Source organism: Metopolophium dirhodum, chromosome 2, assembly GCF_019925205.1.
Source record: "Metopolophium dirhodum isolate CAU chromosome 2, ASM1992520v1, whole genome shotgun sequence".
NCBI lineage: Eukaryota > Metazoa > Arthropoda > Insecta > Hemiptera > Aphididae > Metopolophium > Metopolophium dirhodum.
The window spans coordinates 35,114,914-35,139,207 of NC_083561.1; the positions used below are offsets into that span (position 1 = coordinate 35,114,914).

A 24,294-nucleotide genomic window follows, 5' to 3' on the forward strand; every position below is an offset into this window, starting at 1 on the left:
CGAGATGCGCGTTTAGTGGGTCAACGTGTTACAATATATATATATATACGTTAGCCGTGGTTACTGTGTAGCGCGGACAAGGTAAAAGTGGTTTCTTTCTTTCTTTCTTTCTTTCTTTCTTTCGTTTTTGTTGCCGGCGACGACGACGACGACGACGACGAGTGAAGACGACGACCACCACAATATCCGCGTATCGTTTACTGCACGTTAAGTATAATATGCACATTGATATTAAATTGCGCGGCGTCAACGCGCCTTGCTACTTATTACTACTGTCGTGGTGAGGACCGCCGATATTTTTTATTTAAAAATTAGTACTCTCGATTGGTAGATATCATAGCGATTCACAATGCGAGATTTGAATAGTTCGTAAACCATCCGGTCTTACCTTCCATATCAATGACCTTTATATACACGCGTGTGTTGGGCATAATATTATTTAGGTCGATCGTCTTCAGGAAATATCCGTACCTACGCTAAATGATATTGTTCTGTTGGCGAGCACCACTCACGTCTATATTGTCGGTCCTCAGACCAGAATGATGATTTACATTTTTACCTTACCTGCTAGTCTTATCTCAGCGCTTTTGGAGACCGGTACCGGTACCGGTCCATATTACGTAATATGACATAATATATATATATCATACCCCTGTTTTTGTGACAATATAAGCGGCAAGTGATCGCGGTTGTTTCACAAAATATAATCCGCGATCTGCACTGTATTTTTGTCTTCATGTCAAATTTAGACGTAGTTTTATAACTTACCAGTCAGAGGCCAATATTAGCAATGCACACATCTATAATACCACCAGTAATAACCGCCGCCTAGTAAATCGTCTCGTAATTTCGCTGTCGATTAAATCGTATACCTATGTACCGCGGAATGTACACCCAAGGACTCCGCGAGCGTACTCTCCGCGACTCTGCGGTATTCGATATACGAGACAGTATTAAATTATGAGCTGCCAAAAATACCCTTGCTGGCTTAGATTATTGTGGATTCGGCACGGATCGAAGGAACGCGCGCAACCGACCGAATCGAGGTCATCAAGCGCGTTAAATAATAAATTGTTATTATTTTATCTTCATTTTCACGGCGGTGGTTCATTTTCTCTCTCGCATGTACCTAGGCACAATTTAGTTACACATACAATATATTGATTTGAATATAGATAATACTTCTATACATAATATTACTTAAATATAATATAATATGGTAGGTATATCATATATGTTTTGGTTCATACACACGTTTTCTTAGTCTATTTTTGTCAAGTATAGTAATGTCTTATAGAGTTATAATACCGGATACCGGATATCGCAAATCCTGTACTCCGTTTATCTAGAATCTAGGTTTTAGTTAAAATTCACTACGATAAAATATAATAGTAAGTTGTACATATAACTATTTCGTAATAATGTAGCGTTATAAATACTTAAAATTAAATAGACATTTTTTTTTAAGTGACAAAAATCAACTTTGCAATTTTTAGCATATATTAAGTCGGATATTTTTGACGTATACTTACTGAACGTACACTTTGGAGAGTATTATAATATACTGTTATATACCTTAAACCGTGGTAGAATACATTTAATATTTTGTTACCTATCTGTATAGTTGTCTTCGTCTGTGGACAGTGCGCTTTGCATACCACGTTTGCATCATATCCATTTTCGTATGTTGTCAAATAAAGGAAAAAGATATTTTTATAAATATATATATTATATATTATATTACAACGGATTTCTGTATTTTTTAATAACACACACAAACATAGCTATAAGAATCGGAAGACTAGTACACCTTTCCAAAAAAATGATCAATTATTAAAAACTATAATATCTTGTTATTATATGATACTGTTGACGATTAGTCCTTAGTGTTTATTTATTGTATAAAAACAAATCATGTATACCGGTAGGTCTAACAATAAAAAGATAAACGATAAACATATGCAATTTTAACCTTAAAACCATTACAGCAATTATTAATACTATTGAGATATTATAAACACTATATAGTATATATATATATATATAGGTATATACGGGTGTTACAAAAAATTTGACGAATACAAAAATAAACTAAATAAATTAAATACAAATAAATAAGTACAAAACAAAATGGGGTCGTCTAAAAATCGAAACATATATAACATACATATATTATGTACATATATGGAATACATACAAAACGCATGCACAGAAATCGTAACAACTTCGTACTACTCCAATTTCGATTTTCAACTGCGCCCGACGATAAATAATAATATAATAACTTACATATGTACAACAGCACAAGTAGTAAAGTGATTCGTAAAACAAATTGCAAGTGAATAATATATATAAGAGACTACTCGACGCTAAAATTAACATCATTACCTTTATTACATTACATAATGTATATATATATATAAATATATAAATAGGTGTTCTCCGTGGTCGACACGAAAAAAAAATTAGTAAAGAACGAAAAAACCATGTTTGAGGTTAATATTAAGTTTTTTCAAAACAATTGTAGTGTTTAGCGATAGCGCCGGAGAACACCGAATAAATAACAAACAAACAAAACAATAATAAATATAAATTAATCGCGTGACCGTGCGAAAACTCGATCCACGCTCGCGGATTACTTACAAGTTGCAACAATAAAAATAGTAATAATAATCATAATTCATATAAATAATAATTAAAAATAATAATATCAAATACAAGTAATAATAATGATGATATGAATAATAATAATGATTAAGACGAATTAATATACAATAATTCACGAACAAATTACATTTTGTACTTTTTTTAAAAACTAAAATCGTTGCCCGCGTTGTTCGTCATACACAATAATACTATCAGATCGAAGCGGGTTTTCACCCATCACAACATCATCGTCGAGATTCAGACCAACACGTACATAATATTTCATAACACAGACTATAGAGGTACAATAATAAAACGGCGTTTCGCGTACGCTGTTGTCGAAAAACTAACGGACGTACGTTGCTGCGGACACGAATAAAATAATAATAATAATAATAATAATAATAATAATAATAATAAATCCAAAATAAAATAATAATATTCGAATTGTTTAGAGTCTTTGGTCAAAATGCATTTATTAAACGCGACGACGCTTCATGTGGTACGATCGCGCATGGCTGCTAACGGGCTAAAAGTCGAAAGCGACATTTAAGTATAATCATGTTGTAATGCGGACAATTTATTATTATTAATATTATTATTGTATTTATGTTGTAGTGATCACGTCGTCGTAACGTATTATAGTTAATGTTGGTACCTGCTGCAGCCCAACGTCCCGGGGTGGCCTTAGTGGACGTACGACGGCCGGGCTCAGTCCCGGCCACTGCGTTTGTGGATCTGCGCGTGCTTGATGAGATGGGCCTTCTGCCGGAACGCTTTCTGGCACACCTCGCACCGGAACGGCTTCTCGCCCGTGTGCGTGCGCAGGTGAACCTTAATGTTGCTTTTGTTCAGGAACCCGCGGTTGCATATATGACAGTTGTGGACGGTCCGTTCCCTGGCCACGTTGCCATCCGAACAGTAGACAACGGTGCTCCGGGCGGTCACTCCTCCGCCACCGCCACCTCCACCACCGCCGCCTCCACTGCCCTTTGCCTTGCCACTCCTGTTCCGCGACTTTTTCGTGGTCATATGAGGTCCTTGACCAGGCGTGGTAGTGTGCGCGAACTCGGGCGACGGTCGCGAGCTGTGGACGGACGCGGCCGCAGCGGCAGCAGCAGCAGCCGCCGCAGCAGCCGCGGCGGACGGCATGTAACCGCCCAAGTCTGTGGTGCTGACCACGTGACTTGTCGGGCTGTGCGCCAGGTACGACGGGGTGGACGACGACGGTGACGATGCGCAGTCCATGTGATAGCTGCCGGCGTCTTGGAGCGGCGCTTTGTTGGCCGGCCCGTTCTGCAGCCGGCTCTGGAGCAGTGGCATGAACGCCGCGGCAGCTGGGCGGGGCGCGGGCGGTGGCACGTTAGATGTTACCAGCTCACGGGGCTGCTGCTGCTGCTGCTGCTGTTGGTACAGTGGTTTCTGCATGGAGGACGGTGGCTGCTGGTGATAATTACCTGTCCCACCGCCACCTCCGTTGGTCATGCCCGGAAACTGGGAACTGGCCACCAGGTCGTGTATGGTGACATCCGCAAGTATGCCAGCCTTGTTGTCTTGAGGCGAACCGTTCGGATGTTCATATGACGCCCAGTCGTCGCCCACGCTCAGCCACTCGTCGGGGCCGTCCACGGCCGGGTGGTCGCCGCTTGCCGTCACCGTCGTGTCCGGCCCAAACGATGGACTGCCCATCAGCATTTCAAACTCGTCGAACTGATTATCCACGAACGTGTCCTCCTCCTTGAACTTGGTCAGTCCCGCGTTGGTAGACGACGTTACCAGGTATTCGTTTTGATAGTACATGTTGTTGTTGGCCGTGGCCGTGTTGTTGTTGTTCTCAGCCACCCGATTGTTGGACGCGATCGATTGGTAGTGGTGGCCGGGTATGCCGTTGATGTTCACGCGCTCCGTGATCGTGTGGAACGGCATCAGCGGCTTGAGGTCGGCAAAATTCGCGGTTGGCTTGGTGTTGGGCTGATCAACGACGTTCGGTTGTTGATGGTGATGACCGTGGTGGTGATGACCGCCGTGGAGGTGTTGTTGCTGCTGCTGTTGTTGTTGCACTGACACGGCGATCGGTGAACCGTCGGCAGCGTACTGATCGCGTCCCAGCAGGTCTTCCAGCTCGGCGGGATTCAACATGAATTTGGTACCGTCCTCGTCCAGGAAGTGCTCGTTGAACTGCAACATTTCAACCATGGAGTCGGTAGCCCCTTCGCTGCCGTTGGACAGCCGCATAACGGGGTCGCCGCTGGTCTCCGCCCTCAGCCACTCGGGATCCAGTTGGGGTGGTTCTATTGATTCGCCGCCCCGACAGATACTATCATCCAGCACTCCTATAACAAAACCACCCCACATACGTAAATAAAAATGTATATTTATGGTATATATACAATAAACCTTTTTGTATATCGTATACTTTATACTTATACAACTACCTATGTAATGCGTACAATAGTGAGCGATACGGCTAATACGAGACACAGCATATGTTATTACTTATTACTTTTATTACTTATTATACAAAAGAAAGTATAACTCCGATCGGACCAATTTAATTGTTATATCATACAGACAATTTTACAGATTTTAAACAAACGGTAGCAGTAGATAGATATTTGTATATTATACAATTGGTTCACGCGTGTTTCTAGGAGTACGGTATTCACTAAATCTATATAGAAGTTCCGTTCGTTTAAATTTTAAATGAAATTAACAGATTTTTCCATTTAACTTATAAAATAGTTGAAAATTAAAGTGTACCGTTGTACATTTGTACTTGTTGTGTTATATTTTATTATAAATTACATATTTCTATAAAAAATATTTAATGATGTTTACAATATAATATTTATTTCTGATTGATAAATAATTAACTGACTCAAATAGTAGTTTCACTGAAAAAATATTGAAAACATAAAATACTAACGATCACGATGATATTATGAACCATCGATGTATAATTATATGAATATTTATTGTTAACTGTTACGTAAAATAAAAATAAGTATTGTTATTAAATTAATCATATGAAAATTGTGTCGCTATGCCATTCATTGTAATTTTTTAGAAAATTTGTATACATTTGTCCACGTTTAAATGATTTTTTATAATTTAATATTAATAGTAAAGTAGACATATAAACAGAAGTTTTGCTGTTCTCTATGAGTGAAAAAAAAATATTTTAATATTTATTATTAATCGTTTTAATTACCGGTAATATTAGGATAGGTAGATTACCCTAAATAAGTTTTCTTTCGTTAAATCGTATCATGCATATATAAAATATTGAATTAATTTTCATTCATTCAAGTTTAACTCGTTTAACTCTGCGTTTGTCATGATTTAGGACAGGTAAACATTTAAATGTGCCTATCATCGCAAAGGTCAGTTATTTTATATAAAAATAAATATACTACCAATTACTATTACTATTAGAAAGTACTAATATTCCTTTATAATAACTTCACGATGATAAAATTGCAACTACTAGAAAGTAGAACTGTTTGTAGCACACAAATTTGTTGCCAATTTTGTGTTCGTGTTTTCTTTTGTAGTGTATAGATCTCTGAAACGAATTTAAGGTTTACTCGATCAAGCACTGGTGAAACGTCATATTCATACACACCGTCTGTAGATGTACAATTCGATAAACGTGACAAATTAAAATAACAATCGGTGCACGCGACATACCTATACAACTACAATACTTTATTATAATTTATGAAATACGAATTATACGATAGTGAATAGCAATGTATTATTCACGTCAAAGGGTCGTATCTACCTGTGCGCCGTCTACAATACGTATTACTAAAATTAGTTGTATAAAAATAAAATAATAAATCAGACGAAACCGTTCAGTCTCGATATATTTGAGCGAATAAAAAAATGTGCATGTTCGGCTGTAGTCTGTGCACTACAAATGTAAAAATATGTATGTAGTTAGTATATAGTAAGGATTTACAGAATTTAGTTGGGAGGGAGGAAGGAGCTTTAATATTTTACAGCATAACTAAGCTTATCCTTTTACGTACAATTGCAGTTTTTAGTGGAAGAAATCTTCTAAAGTTTGAAATTTTGAACGAAAAAATATTGCCAAATCCGTATACCAGATACGAGCTTAGCTCAGTTGGTGTACGTATCAGCTCTCAATATTATTATTGTTATTATAGTTGAATTATGCAGAAATAAATATATAATAATAATAATCAACACATTTCAAATATTGTTTTTTTTTATTATTATTATTATATAGTTAGTTTCTATAAAAGTGGAAACAATTAGAAACAAGAAAATTTACGGCATAACCATCTCAAATGGTTTTTGATTTTAATTATATGTTCTATTCAGGTTTTATAATTTTTTTGTAATTTACAATAATCAACAAAATATTGATAAAAGTTATTTTACAATTATAATAAGAAGTTTAAATTCAAATTCAAAAATCAAAAATCAATAGTTAACATTTTATTTATAATAATTGCATCAGTGAAATTTAATATACTCACAAATTATCATATTTTTTTTTTAGAAAGAGAGAGACTGAGTTTCTTCTTTGAAATTTGAATAAAATTAAAAAACGAATTATCATATTATAATAATATAATATGTTATGATATAGGATACGATGCACGGCGAATAAACAAAATAAATTAAAAATCAATGCAAAAATGATCAAGAATTTTGTAAAATAAACATAATTAATGACTTTTAACATCAATCCACGAGAATTTCCGGAATTTACATTCACAGAATTCATGTATCTCGTCCCTATGTATATAATATATAATAACAGTACATACGTATACAGAATTGAAAGGCGAATACGAATATAAGATTAACATTGTAACATAAATAAATGGATTTTTGAAGCATCTATACAGTCTAGACATTTGTACCTAAAAATGTTTACCTTTTTTTTTGTTACAAGACTGCATTATTATATGATTTTAGGTATAGATGGTTTAGGACCAAGTATAATATATGGTCGGTAGTTGGAGTCGTAGAATAGTAGCTGTCAATGCCTTTGGCGGTAAATTTTTTTTATAGTATAATAATAATATAGGTATATATACATATAACATGTACGGTTTTGGGGAATTTGGCATTAGATTGTTTGCCGTTTACCTACCTAAATGTTTATATTTCCCAGTACTGAAACTGTAAATAAAAAACCTGGGAAGTTATTTTGACGCATAAAAGGTGTCGACCGTCAAGTGTACCTCGTTAATGAGTAGACCTCTGTAATGGATGGTTAAATTTGAATTCAATGATAAGTCATTGCATACGAAAAACGTTTTTAAGCGGATTCGATCTGTCACTCTGTCAGACTATATAGACATATAGTATATTACTATACCTATTAGCATATTATATTACTTATTTTACTATGTATTTGTATTTTATATTACTATAAGTAAAATGGTTTTTACAAACAAAAAAACTGCATAAGTTATATAATGATTATTCAATATAATTCTATATAATAAGTTACAAACTGTTATTAACGTACCAATTAATACAGATTTAAGTACTGTAGAACGGTAAGAAAAGCTTAAAACGAATCTAAATATTTGTCCATCTGGTAAAATAAATAATAAAAACGTGATGTCGAACATTTTCAAATTTTTAATATTTTTCAATTACAGCAACAAAATAACTAAACAATTATTTTTTGTTGAAGTATGCGATTTCGTAGACATTAGAACATGACATTTTCTGAAAGATTTTACGTTTTTGAAAGAATAACTAATGAAGAACCTTGTATTAAATTAAACCGATACATTTCTAATTCCAATTAGTTTTCGATACTATTTATGAAAATACGAGTTCATATGAAACTATTATCTACCTACCTACCTATTTGATATTTATATATTATACATTGGAGACATAAATAAATAATAAATAATAAATAAATAAGTAAAATAATTATATTAGTTTTATTTCGTTTGTATAACTATGGTCTATATGACAACAACGCAAAGAAAAACATTTTTAATAAACTAAAATAAAATTTGTTTTTGTTTGTAATATTATACAATATCACGTTTGCAAATAATCATTTGAATAACATTTTAATAAAAATCTGTTAGACATAAATTGCATTAGTTATTATTTTTATCGAATAGTAGGTACCTATATTATTTTAGACTATTTATTTATATATTATTTTATATTTGTGTCTGAAAGTGAAGTATAACTTTATTTATAGTATGTACTTACTAGATTTTAATAAACACTATGATATAGTATATATTATATAGGCACAGTCTACAACCTACATTCCAGTTTTTTAGGTCTATCTATCTTTTTAATAATGTGAATAATCTACTAACCTAAATAATATCAGTGTTATAATTGTATAAACTTAATGTTTAGGATAATAGTGTTAATTAGAATTTATAAGGTTCGTATCAGTAAAAGATTAATAATTGTACATTTATATTATAGGTAGGTACTTCAAAAAGTAGGTCTACCGTGAAAATTAAATTTATTCAGGCATAAAAAAAATATAACTAATTAATCTTTTAATATACTTTAGTGATAATTATTATTCGATGTTTGTAAATAATTATTTGAACTAGATGCGCTGAACGAATGTGGTGGATATGCATCATTGTTATTTAAAACCACATATATTATTGTTTCTGTTAAATTAAGTTTTTAAGAACATATCAAATTCAGTTGGATGTGCAACTCATCACAAGACCATCTTTGAGAAGGATGGTGCCGACGGGACGATCACCACCCCCTTAATCTTTTTTTATATAAATTAAATGTGTTTTTTACTTTAAAATTCAGCTCATGCCTAACTTTGACTGGTAGAGTTTAAATATTGAACTTTACTAACCTTGTTTTATAATATTATAATTATTATATAAAGTTGTATACAATTATTTTTAATTTGTATTGTTAACTAGCTGATCCTGCACGTGATAAAATATATAATGCCAGTGGATTTACCCTGTCTTAAACTCTGTTAAATGTAAACTACACATATTCTTAACTCAGCGGTTTGGGGGTGGTATCGACCAAATATAAAATACAGGTCTAAAATGATTTGCAATTAAAATAATTATTGTATTACCCAATTATTATTAACCAATGGGAATCCTATATAAACCAAAAAATATTCGTTTTTAATGAGCCAACAAACAGGCTTCAAGGTGCACATTCTTGGCTGTAGATCGCTTACACAAACACAAACATTGCCTTCTATTAATAGATATAGATTTTAATTGTGTATACTTCAATGAACCCACCTACATAATTTCAATGTACAAAAATGCAACCCTCCCCCGAAACAAAGGCTCAGTTAAGGGCGTAACTCGTCGCAATATATATGTAGACGATATTATATTATTGTTATTATTATTTGTATTATTCATATAGACTACATTAGTTATGTTAGTACCTAATCTTATTAGTTAATAGAGATCACAGTCGTCGAATTAAAATATTTAACTTTTTTAATTTTTATTATAAATTATTATATTTTTAACGATAATATTATTGGTAAGTACCTATACTCACTTGTTTACGAACGATATTTAATTTTAGTCATATCCGTGGAAGTTGCATATTTTGTTAAAAGTATGAATTACATAATATTATAAGACCGTAGACAAACATATCAATGTTGACTCAATATAGACTTACTTCCAAGAATCAGTTGGAATTTGTGGTTCGCGAGGACTGACGCAGTGCTTGTCGTCGTCGGACGATTTCATCTCGACCGATGAAACACCGACGCGTACGAAAATCGCATAATACCACGACTGTTGGGTATCGGCTATGGCAGTTTTAGTCGTCGGCGACGTAATGTGTAGTTGTCTTTAATATTGCACCGTACTTGGCGCTGATGCTGTTGGTCCACTGATGCTGCGGATTGACAGAAATTGTGACGGAACTCGATTTTTACCCTGAAGTGCACCACAACAACATAGACGGCAAGAATGAAAACAAATACATAAAAAAAAACAAAAAAAAAACACAAATATGTTATACCAATTGTCCAATAAATACGTTTACTTAAATATTATTATGTATTAAATAAAAAAGAAGCAATAAGCGTTAGTGTTCCAAAGTATTTTGACGTAGGTACCAACTTATATATCTATAATATTATAATTACATACAAACGTGTTTGTGTGACACGTATTATACATATAACATATTAATGTTATCGCTCATAAGTAAGTAAGTAGGTTGGTAAAGTTGTATATTTACAAAAATGTATAATATGTAATATTGTGTATAAGAATCATGGACAAAATGTCTGGTCGAAATTTCTGCCGGAAAACATATCTTGGAAACGAAAAAAAAATATCCGTGTCTATACCGTGATTCATGTTAGTATTTATTCTCGCAATGTAATTTATTACAACCCGTCTATATTTTTGAGTGATAGAACAAAACAATCATTGAGGAAAGTTTGTATGCTTACCACCGAAAAGATCTTTTAATATATATATATAACAATTTTATTAAGCAGACTGCCCACCTTGTGTGTTGCCAAAAGACACAGTATACAATTCAATATTGATATACATAGGATTTTACAAAATTATAAAATTATAATAAAAAGTTATATAAATATAAATGTACAATTATTATAAAAAGATAAAGTATATTTATATTTGAAAATTCCAACAATTAGATTTTGAATAAATTTATTTTTAAACTTAAAAAGGGGGGTGACTAGGGCATGCTTATTGAGTCACTCTGTAATCTGTATACTACAAGGTAGTTTTATGTTATTGGTTGAATATTTGAACGGAAGGAAATAATATTGTTATTATAGTTGAAATAGGTAGTTGTATTATTATAAATGTTCGAGCTATCTGTCAAATGTTTGGTAATTGATATTGATCAACTGTGCCTACCTTACGGTTTTAGTAAAATACAATTATTCAATAAGAATTCAGATAAATTATTTAGCTGGGATTGTACCTTTTTGAAGGTACAATTTTTGACTAGTAAAATAAATGCACACTATACCGATTTTATTCTTTGACCAATTTCATTTTTCAATTTAAAGTTAAAAATAAATTTGATTATATAATGACACACATTTTCTTTCCCAATTTAATTCTAACATTAATTCTCACAGCATGTTCAATGTTATGTCCATAGACTATAATTTTTAATGCTTACATTGATACTTGATTTTTAAATTAATATATAATGTAGGATACGATAGTGTTATACTAATACATTAATTTGTAAGGTTGATGTATTCTGTTCTGATAAAGCGTATAAAGCGTATATTACTACATTTTCCCAACTATAATTTATCATATAGTTGATAAAATCACATTTTATTTATTTATTTTGTATTGTATATTATATGTAGGTATATATATATATTTGTATGTATATTTGTGCATACCACATTGGATAATATTTTGGGTTTTTTTTTTTTTGTAATATCGTTGAAATTTACTTGTTATAAATCCAATTTTAAAATCGACATACGCATATTAAACAATCGAGTATAACCCTAATAGGTGTCCATATACATATTATATATTTATATATACGAACATCATGTACCTATATTATAGCCTAACGTGGTGTATTGTGTATATAAAGGTTATCGGAATGGTAAAATGCATTAACTCGACTTCGTGTCTTACAAGAACGGGACTATGGAGACATTTATATTTTATAATTTGCCTGTACCATTCGCGGGCAGTCGACTTAACCGTTGTCTGCGTTGGGTCACATTCACATATGATATTATACTGAAGGGTGAATACACATCTTTGCACGCTAAACAAAACGGTTTTCAACGACCGTCAACAACAAAAATGATACAATAAAAAGGTCCGATCCCGGGTCGGGTGCGAACACATTGTAAATAAGTTATATATATATAAAAACACAAACCGCCCACTGGGTTTGGACATACACTCGGAACGTGTGTAGGTTGTGGCGAAAACCTGTAGTCGGTTAAAATAATAATAATAAAATCAAATGGACCAGAACAATAAGTATACATATATATATATATATATATAAATCGATCGGACGACAAAGCGATTTTCGTTGGACACGTGCAATATTATTATTATTACATTACGCATTGCTGTCGCACATATTATATTGCGGTGCAAGACAATTTATCAACGTCGTATATATTTACGAGTGTAACACGTATACCCTTGAAGAGAATATAATATATATTATACCATAAGTGCCGCCGCCAGTTTGCCACCACACCAGCCAATAGTTTTACGGTACTGCGTACGGCGTACCAATACACATAATATACATACACGTCATATATATATTTATTTTTATTACTCTTTCGGGTGCGACGGTTTGAAAAAAGAAAATTTTTGTTGCTACTGTATATATATATATATATATATGTTCATCGGTGCGCATCTCTCTCTGCAGCGTTGTGCGGGCTCTGCTCGATAAGTCCCCCATCGCGAACGGTGGCGATTCGACCCAAATTTCTCGGTAGTAACAGGTAGTAGAATGGTAGTTATGTATAATAATATTTACTATACAAGCGTGAGATATATCACTGTTTCACGACATCACACGTCATCCCGCCTACCTCACACACAACAACCTAATTTTAGTTTCGTTACTTCCACCCGAAAATTTGTAACGGTACGGATTATATTATTACATTGCGTATAACTATGTAATAATATATGGATCTGCTCGTATATATATATATATGTTATAATAATATAATATATAGGTACCATATATATACGTACGACCACCCTGCAGGTCTTGTCTGCAGATTCGCTACTCCAGCTGTGCAGCAGTAATGTACACGCATGCGTATGTGGTACGTCCGTAACGGGATAATTTGTCCGCGCTATAGGTACATGTCTCGAAGGACACCTCACGCATAGCTGGGGAAAAGGACAATTATCTTATATATTTATAAATTTCGTCGCGGAATAGTGAAGAATTTCGATGTGTATACGCCGTCTCGAGAGAGAGAGAGAGACCTTATAAGCTTCGCCGGGAAGGTATATATCTACAGAAACTATAATGCGTATACTGCCAAACGTCTAAGGCCGTGCAGACGCGTTATACCAAATGACTCCCAAGGCTCGAAGGGTCTATATCGGCGTGTTAGGTGTATTATACGCTTCATGCGCAATTGATCAGACGAGAAAATTGACTTGATGGTTTATAGTTTATATACTTACGTAGGTACTAGGTATATTCTATATATATATAGATATTTGCCGACGTAATAATCATGTGTTGTAACTATCGTAACTGAATAATTAGACATTGAGACAATACAATAACCTGATGAGGTTAAATGCAGCCACCGTTATATTATATTATTATTATTATTATTATTATTATTGCCTTGATAGTTGAATAGTTGATAGCAAATAAAGCCCCCCAAAACCACAAAATCGTTTTTTTCCTAACTTTTTTTTCTCTTTTATTTATGTCACATATATTTGAAGCTCGTCGTAGCAGGTGCGCGTGCTAAAAAGTAGATATTTATGTTTTTATTCATTAGAAAAAGTTAAAACTATATATTATTGAGGTAGGTACCTAATAGTTATATAGGAAATTAGTACATACCTAAATGTCTCAAAAATAATATTTTTTATATGACGACATAAGACGACGTCGTCAGTGAGTCAGCTACGAGTTACATAACCCTTTGGACATTCCAAACTATGTATATATATAATACACAATACCTCTCATTGTTTACCTCTGTGAATAATAAATTCATGGACAGTGTTATTTTTCTATTTTTTATCAATCTAGTTCGGTTTTCAATTATTTGATATTCTTACACGTTAAAGTGTTCATAATTTTGGCGTCGTTATTGTTTAAAATATATTTTTCGGCATTGAGCTCAATATACATTATTATCTATTATATATTTTTGACACTTGTATAATACATATATACATTATACACTTGACTAACTATATGCATGTTATGTAGTATGTAGGTATACAGTATACACGCTGTACACATTATATACAGGTACCTACGTCATATAACAGCTTTATCTATTTGTATTTTACAGGGGGGTTAACTCTGTATTATAATATATGATTAAAAATACACATTATCTATTATCCCATAACAAATACAGGTCAAATATATATTACGTATCGATACTTTAATGATATATTTATAATCTATTGACGATGCAGCAGAGATGTTTCCGCTAACGAATCGGGATTTTCATCGTATGACAAAAAACAAAAACAGCACTCCTAAAACGGTTTGTCAAATGCATATATATGAAATAATGGGCTAAATAGAATGATTAACGAATGTAAAAAAAAAACCTACCGGAGACAATGACACGATACGCCGACGCCACAGAGCTGTCACCAGTCATCCGGACAATCGATTGCGGGGAAAAAAAATTGAAGGAAAAAAGCATTGACCCACTTGCGGGCCCGTTGGATACAGTTCAACCGTGAAACAGCCCAGATATGAATTGCCACAAAGGTAATAATAATAATACAACCATAGACAAGATAGTGGGTATAATATAGTATAATTTTTATGTGGAAAAGAATAAAACACGCGGACACGGCTTGTTTTTAATTTTATGATAAAACTAGTGTGAGCGTGAGTCATTTGAATGGGTACGTATAATGTTAAGTGCAGGGTCCCACAGTCCTATAAATATTAAATATTATATATATAAAGAATAAATTTACAATTTAATAATAATTGTTTTATTAATTGTCAAAATATAGGTACCTATCTTAAACAATTTCGTGCCAATATTTGTATACACTTATAGTCACTGCAGCACAATCACAATGTAAAACCAATACATAGTTATGAATGATAATATTTTTTTGTAATTAGAAGTCGACAATACATTATACCTATAATAGGTATACTATTCAGAAGTATAATTATTTTAAAGACTTCAACGCCCGCTGCGTTCATAAGACTTAAGATATTATATTATTATTTCTCCTCCAGTAGAACCCATTATCCACTCGTTATACTTATTCACATCGTGTTCTAATAATAACGATTCAAAATTAATTCTTGTTCTAACTTATTTCTTACTCAAATCTTTAAATTTTTTAATAATAAATTAAAAGATTTTTAAATTTAAATGATTGTTCTTCTTTTTTGTTTATTATCTTTACTCATGTTATAGGGGGAAACTATTAATATCAATAAGCCATAATATTGATATGTATTATCTTATACAATTTGAGAAAAAATGTATAGGTTATATAATATATATATATATAACTACAATGATCAGCTATAACCTCATAAATTTTTTTTACGTGAAATTACGAACCAATACATACGTATTTATCAATATTTTCCATATTGCACTATACGGTATACTAAATAAGTAGCTATATGTACCTACTTATTTAGTATAATTGGATGTGAAACATAAATATTTAATATATTAATTGATGACGCATAACTATATATTTTGAGGCTCTGTGTTACGCGATGCGTATAATTTGTGCTCAAAATATTCGTGATGACTGGGCAACCAATGATGACTTCGAAACGAGGGTGATGCGTGGCGCGTTGTAGACGAAAAGTAATACATCCAATTATTATACGCATTTCGGCGAAATCGGTACATCTATTTAAATAATAGGTTTATAGTGTCAAGCGGGCGTATATTGAAAACGTTGAAAATATTCGTAAAGAAATTGCAAAAAAATTATAATCTCCGCAAATAGATTTATGTACAATATCGGTCGATGGCCCCCACGTGCGGATATAATAATATGACAACTGCGGCCGCATAAAGGTACAGTCGCAACACACATACGCGCGTAATGACGTCATTGAGAAGAAGAGAGAAAAAATAACAATGTATACATGAGACAATATATTAAATTGCGACCAGTCCGGATGAGCCATTTGCTGCAACCGTCGCTCGCGGTGCCAGGCGTTCAACATCGCGGTATAGTCGAGTGAATAATATACAGCATTGGCTATACAGCGCGTATAATACCTATATTATACAGAATACAGATACCTAAGTACCTTTTGTATACCTACATGACCGCATATAGTACCTATATATGGATGGACGTATGGGAAGTAGTAGGGAGTTAATATGGGCAGAGGAGGAGGAGGAAAACTTTTACTGAATCCGTTCATTATACGTGTACTTATACGCGACTTACGGTCAGGATGAAGTATGTATATAGTGAATACACTGTACAGCATATATATGCGTGTAAACGTGTATACACGCGCACAACATCCGGCTAGACTTATGACACGGTAACCCGGTTCGCGAGCGGCTCGGCCGACGATCCGGACTGTCACTTTTTATCGTCCGCATGTACTTCCTCCTCTCCTCGTACCTAACGTTCGCTCGCTAACTCACGACACACAAACACACACACACACACACACACACACACACACACACACACACACACACACACACAGACTTGTACATTTCTCCCGACTTACTCGTTGAGGCTTTCCCACCGACTTCCTCCCCGCACGTACTGCGTTCTAAAACAAAACACTATAATCACTTACGATTCGTTCTAGACACATACTCGTTTTTTTTGACGCATAATAGAAAGACAATTTTTTCGTCACAAATGTACCGCACGTAGCCACGTAGGTATCTAATATCTATTATAATTATTATTATAATATTAGGTATCCGTCTGCGATCCATTTTGTATAATATTGTATGGACGGTTGCGATAAACGCTATATAATAGCATAGTCCTATAATAACACTATACTTTATGAATCGCAAACAATTAATTTACTTTGCTATTATAATCGAAAATACATTATGAATTATGAGTTTTGAGAATTGTATATTCATTAAAAACCACGAGGGTATAATTTATTGAACACAATAACTATATTATACTAGTATATTATATATTACAGGTATTCTCGTATACGTGTCGTAGATCGTATATAGTGTAATAGTGTATCGTATCGTATATTATATTATAGTGTAGCGTACACACAACAATAAAATAATTTGACAATCGTTTCGATTAATATACTAACATGTAATATACCACTTAATGCCTAATGGAGAAGATTATATATAATTGTCCACAAGTTTTAAAAACATACTAGATTATTTCATTTTAAATAATACGCAATGTTTTCTTTACTATAAGTATTTTTAAGTTATTAACATAACATGCAATATATCATGTCTTTATGTAATATAAATACATTTATTTTAAACAGCAAATATCTTCAAAAAGCACGGATTTAATTATTATCTTTGGATATATGAAAGATAAAAATTAAAAACAGAAAATGAAGGGAAATGACATAGGTACTATAAGCTACTCATAGTAGTATATAAGTATAATGTATTTAATAAAGTATATAATCAATTGGTTTGTAAACATGCCAGCGCAATAACAAGATGGTATAAGTATATAATGCTAGTATAAAATGTATGTACCTATTATATATTATATTCTTAATGATTTGAAAAATACTTAACTAATTGTAAAGTAACAGTTATTGTGGTGTTTAAGGTTTGTAATTAAGAAGTTTTACTTGTATAGAACTATTATACATACATACTTACATACATACGTACATACATACATACATACATACATACATACATACATACATACATACAATATACATGTGCATACAATTCCAAAATGACCAATATAATTTTACGTTTTTCTATACACGAAAACCCGATTTTTGTTGAACAACGTATTTTATAGAAGTTTTACCACTCCGAGTGACCTCCTGGCGAGCGTACGGTACTTTTAGAACATACCGTATATATAGTTTTCGAATAATTATTTTATATCATTAGGAACCGCAATTCATCTAATTTAATTATAATTTGTTAATTTTTGTAACAAAATTACAATATTCTTAAACAGACCATATTATTAAGCTCAATAGGTAGCTGTTTTAATATGATTGTATATGAATTTAGAAATAGGATATAAAACCACGGTAACTTATGATTTAATTTAATTAATTTTAGATCTCGTTAAAGAAAATTTTTCCGTTATAATTAGTAATTTTTTTCATTAATTAAAAAATAATTAAATCCTCTACTGTAGGAAAACCCGTGAGCCGTTTAAAACGTACGTTAGCAAATAATCGTGAAAACATATTAAGGTATAATATAGTAGGAATGTTGAATAATATTTAATTTTAATAAGCAATAAGCATAATACCTAACTATAATATTATGGACAATACATTATAACGCATTTTATAAAATTGTCCTTCAATATTCATATAACTTAACCAAATTGAAACAAATATGTTTTTAATGAGTTTCACGAACATTGCTCAAAATTCAAACTCAAAAATCATTTTGGTTTATTCGGATGAAATTGTAGAAAAATTACCAACAAATTTAATTTTGATACTTATCACAGTAATACTTCACTTTTTCGGTGTAGCGTTGATGAATGAAGTATTATAAATTGATAACACTTGGTTTACGGCTATGGTGTGTGTGTATGTGTGCGTGAGGTGAATACTTCAACGCGGCATACACATATATAGAATATAACGTGCCACATTCTCAACAAACATAACGGTATACACACCTACTCTTCAATTGGTTCTCAAACTAATTAAAATAAAATGGTTTTTTTTAAATGGTTCAATGATTGATGTAATAATGATAACATTCGTGGGTAATACTATTCATAACAATATTAAATATACTTATGTAATTAATTTTAATGATTAAATTGTGTGATTCCTATAATCCACCACAAGCATAACATTGTGTTTACGAAAAAAAACTGATTTTAAGCAGTACAAATATATAATATTACTATATACCTACTAAATATATCGATAACATTATAAATTGTTTTAAGACATATTATGAATTTAAAATACAAATTGTAATTGGTCAGAGCGCACATAATAGAAACCACTGGTCGACGGTGGTCAGCAGTTCGACCCACTGGCCCATAACTTCAAGACGCATGAGTATACGAATAGTACCTACCTACGATTTTTATTCTTCTTATAATTCTAGAACGCGACCATTCGAAAAAATTGCATTAGTAACAATACAAAGTTAATGTAGTTTTAATTGTTTGTACATTTAATATAATTGTCTAAATATTAAATCAATTAATGCACAACAATATAATAATAATTAAAATATTCTGCTTTAAATATTAAATGTTTTTAGTGTAACATTATTCAACAATAAGTTCAAATAAAAATGGTCTTTAAACTGAAACCCATAGGTACGTATATAATATATTATATTATACATTTACATGCCTATATTGATTTTTTGAATTCGTGTATAGCAAAGTTTGAAATTAAAAATTGACGAACATATTCGTACTGTGGGCAATTGGAACAAATTTGATACGAAGATAAACGATTTTTCCCGGAACCAAAATCTAAACCGGATGAAAGAGTCTTCGTGGAGATTTTTATCTACATCACCTTATATGAGCGCTGATAATTATATTAATGTCACCTGCTGATGCGGGGACCTAGGTCCGGGAAGCCGAACACAACAACTGTATTATACAAACACGACCAAAAACGCGTTAATTAGTAGACTATTATAGTATAATATGTATTTTGTTGACGAAATGTCCCCGAAGTCAAATATGTTGGTTATTTGAGCATATAATTCATGTTACATATCCCTAGGGCCGTATTATATTTTTGTCAAAGAACAGTCTGTACGCTTACGGATATATTATACATAAAATGATATAATAAATACTAAACGTAAAAACGACGTAACACTGCGGGACACATGAATAATTGACAGATGAAATTTGCATCTTTTGTTTTGCCAACATTTATGGACATGGTAAACAGTTGGAACAGCATGTGAACAATTTGAGGCGTTTATGTATAAGTTACATATATTTTATAACACTATTTAGAATTGAACGAATTCAGTCGTTAAAGTCTCCGGTCAAAAGCAATATATTAGTAATCGCATAATATTACTGACTAATGTTGTTATTATCATGTTTCAAAATAAAGTACCTAGATATATTGAGGTTTTACTTGTTGAAAAAAAATTATATAGGTAGTTGTTATACAAATGGAAGCTTTTTTATGTGTAAATATATATATTATATAACATTATATATGTACATTCGAGCTAAACATGTTTATATTAATGTTAACTAGCAGCCAATTCAGCCATCATGTATATTGTGTAAAAAAAAAGTTATACTCATGCAACTAGGATGTTCGACACTAATATATGGAATTCAATTGGACGAAAGAGTTTGTTTTTTGAGTATAAGCTCAACATTTGGTTTGTAAGGTCACAAGTAAAGATCCGGAAGAATATGTTTTAAATCACCGACGGAAAAAAATTGTAATCCAAAGTTTGTTGATGAATTTACCTGTTGATCATTAAAGGGCGAGTCCTCGTCGACGGTCATTCACCCCGAGAAAAATTATAAAAAACAATAGCTATTTTTCACAAGGTCATATTTGTTTACCGATTATAATTTTTAAAAAAAAAATGTTCGAATTTGTTCACCTGTAAAGACAGAAAAAGTCGGCCTCGGATTTTTCGTGGAACCTACTTGTGAATTGACCATAATAATAATATAAGGATGAGAAAGGGGAACTATCGCAAGGAAGTTTAAAGCATACGGGGAAGTGATAATTCCCGAGGGACATTTTGCTATTTAAAAATAAACATACAACGTGTTCCAAACTTCTGGAGCCGGAATTCCGAACAAAGAAAATTACAAATCATTATCAAGTAGGAATAGTGCGGAGATACAAGTTGTGCTTTTTATAAGCTCACAAAGACACAGACGTTTGGAACACTATGTATTTTATGCCACTACAGCGTATGTATGTTTTAAGTCTAAAATAATCGAGCTTACTGTTACAGCAATCAAAAGTAATCGGTAGGCTTTTCGTAAACAATCGCGGTAGGTATATACACGCCAATATACTATATTCGCCAAGTATATAAGTCTGCCGAAGACGGTCGCACTGCTGGGTTAAGACACACTCGTATATATATGCCGCACTTCACCACCGCACTTGAATATAACGAAAAGTAAACAAATATAAAATAATATCGCGAATATATTATATAAAGAACTACGACAACTGCGATCACACCGAAAACAAAAAAATAAAAATTCAAAAAACTTATAATATTGACAAAAACGGCGTTCGGTAGTCTAAGTATAAGTATTGGTACTGTCGAAAAAGTTATCGTCTTCGACCGCTCGTCGGCATAAATCCACGTCCGGCGCGTCCGCGAGATACTATGCGCACCGAGTGTATTGACGCGTATGCGCGTGCACCGGCGGTCGAACCGATCGGGGCCTCTGCCAGGGGGGTCTTGGCGGGGAGACCGCGGGGTGGGGCACCACCGCCGCCGACGGATCGGGTACACCGCCACCGCCATGGTGGGGTGGAAAGGAGGTAACGCGGCGGCGTGCGTTTTTTCCCTTCTCTCTTCCACTTATAGGTTTATGCCATAAACATAGGTATGATGTGTACGTTTGTTATAATATAGGTACGACGCGTTCTACCTGCTCCGCGGCGGAACCGGTCCCCCTTTTTGGTAGGAGTCGCGCACGCGGTGGCGGCGGCGTTACACTAACCTAGTTTAAAAAATACTACACGCGGGCAATGACGCCACGCAGCCGCACCGCCACCGCACTGCACCGCACCGTCCATGGTGTACACCTGACGAAGACGGCGGCGGCTGAGGTGGCGACGGGTGGTATAACGTAGTTGTATGTTTATATGTAGGCACGTACCTCTGCTATAATATTGTAGCAGCGCGGGTCGTTCTCCTCCCGAAATTTATGTCCTTCAACTTGTGCGCTTACGCTCTGCTGCTGTTGCTACTTTTCTTCATCTTCTTTTGCCGTCCACGCGTATCACTAACAATATTCGGCCCATCAGACAAACCTCACGAAAGAACGAAAAAAAACATTTCCTTAACGTTTATTTTATATTATATTCTAAAGAAATATTAGTTTTCAATGTCTAATATTATAATAATAGAATAGGTTACATTTCTCGCCAGCTCGATCCGATAAGCCGCGCGGAATTGCAATTTAATTTAACTCGGACCGTGACGTTCCAGGTGAGAATTGGCGCCTGGGAGAAAAATGAAAGTCTTCAGTGAAAACATAACACACTTTTGTTCAAAAAAATCTTAATGAAATTTTGTTATAATAATAACACGGAGAAAAAATTCAGGTGTGAACGCGTAAAACTAGTTAGTTCTTGTGTTTATAATTTTTGAAATGTATAACTAAAGTAATAAAATCTATATAATTACAAATTATGCTACATTCAATGAACATTATAGATTACCATGTTAATTAAACCTAATTATCAGCTATATTTATTTAAAAATGAAAAAAAATGTCTGAAAAATTGGACATTCGTCTTACTTTGCTAATAATTAAAAATAAACAATAATATTTAGATACTACAAGTTATTATAACTTTGATAATGTATCCATCCTTCGTCCTATTTAGATAAAACCCAATATTTAAAAAATCTTTATAGTTTGGATTAAATTTTTTAGATTTTATATATTAGATTATTAGAAGATACTAGGTTCCATTGATAACAAATATTAATTTAGTATTACTTTAGTAATAATATTACTATATTAGTATTTAATATTTATAATCAACGATAGTACGATACTACAATAGCTCACAAATTAATACACATACATAATAAAGCAATAGGTATAATTTTTTAGCTATATCTCTACATTACAATTGTATCTATAAAATATATACCATACTAAAAATTTTTTTTATTGAATTTTCAATTTATATGTCATACAATCTAGTATATTTGCTTATTATGTTGTATTATGGATAAGTAGTTAGTAACCTACCTAATAAATAGTTCAGATTATTGTTTATACTAAATTAATTACATTTAACAATGTATAATATTATATAATTTACATTATTCATAATATAGGTAGTTCTCAAGTATTAAGTTTCAATTGTTCATAATATTAAAACATTTGTCATTAGTTCTTTTATACGTGTTTTTAATTATTTAAAAAGTCATTAGTGTTTAGTGAGAAAATAATTAAAATGCTCATACATACATTTAATGGAGTTTAAAAGTTATACTATTGGTACCTACCGGCTAATATTATATAATTAATACAATATTACATTAAAAATCGAAAATCTAAATTAAAAAATACAAATTACTTAGGTAAATATATGTTTGAATTATTCTGAAAATATGAATCTATATAATAGCATATTTCTATTTTTCAATCATGGAATTCCATTTATTACAAGATTATTTATTTATAATTAAAAAATAATATTGTTCAAATGTATTTAAGAATTTTACAACGTCAGTGAATTTATAAGATAATGTTGATTTGTGTAACCTACTAATATTGTATATTTATTAATACTAATATAATATAATATGTCATATTATACAAATATGATATATTTCAGACATTTAAATTCAAAATCGTATTAAAATAATAATATACACAAACTGATTTTATTATTTAAAAAAATAAACAGTTATTTGTTTAAAACCTAACATATAATTACGAATAATTTACTCAAGTTGTTTTCCTATCTAAAGTACGAAAAACTGCTTTTATTAATAAAATAAATATTAAATAATAATATACGTTTTTATAAAAATATCTTGCT

General features: G+C 32.3%; 1 protein-coding gene across 2 annotated transcripts; it reads right to left on the bottom strand.

Moving 5' to 3' along the window:
* Positions 1-1,848: 1,848 nt before the first annotated feature.
* On the bottom strand, positions 1,849-21,926 carry LOC132937843 (ichor-like). 2 transcript variants are annotated; one of them, XM_061004409.1, is made up of 4 exons: positions 21,495-21,926; positions 21,000-21,139; positions 10,309-10,571; positions 1,849-4,979 (listed from the first exon to the last, which is right to left on the bottom strand). In XM_061004409.1, exon 4 carries the CDS (start codon positions 4,879-4,881, stop codon positions 3,358-3,360), a length of 1,524 nt encoding a protein of 507 aa, XP_060860392.1. In that variant the 5' UTR covers positions 4,882-4,979; positions 10,309-10,571; positions 21,000-21,139; positions 21,495-21,926; the 3' UTR covers positions 1,849-3,357. The 2 variants fall into 2 exon arrangements, with proteins under 2 accessions (XP_060860392.1, XP_060860391.1); XM_061004408.1 differs by lacking the exon at positions 21,000-21,139.
* Between the last annotated feature and the right edge of the window lie 2,368 nt (positions 21,927-24,294).

What these genes read in the sequence shown, in the direction of transcription:
- LOC132937843 (XM_061004408.1), bottom strand. Translation starts at nt 4,881, where the DNA reads ATGCGGCTGTCCAACGGCAGCGAAGGGGCTACCGACTCCATGGTTGAA.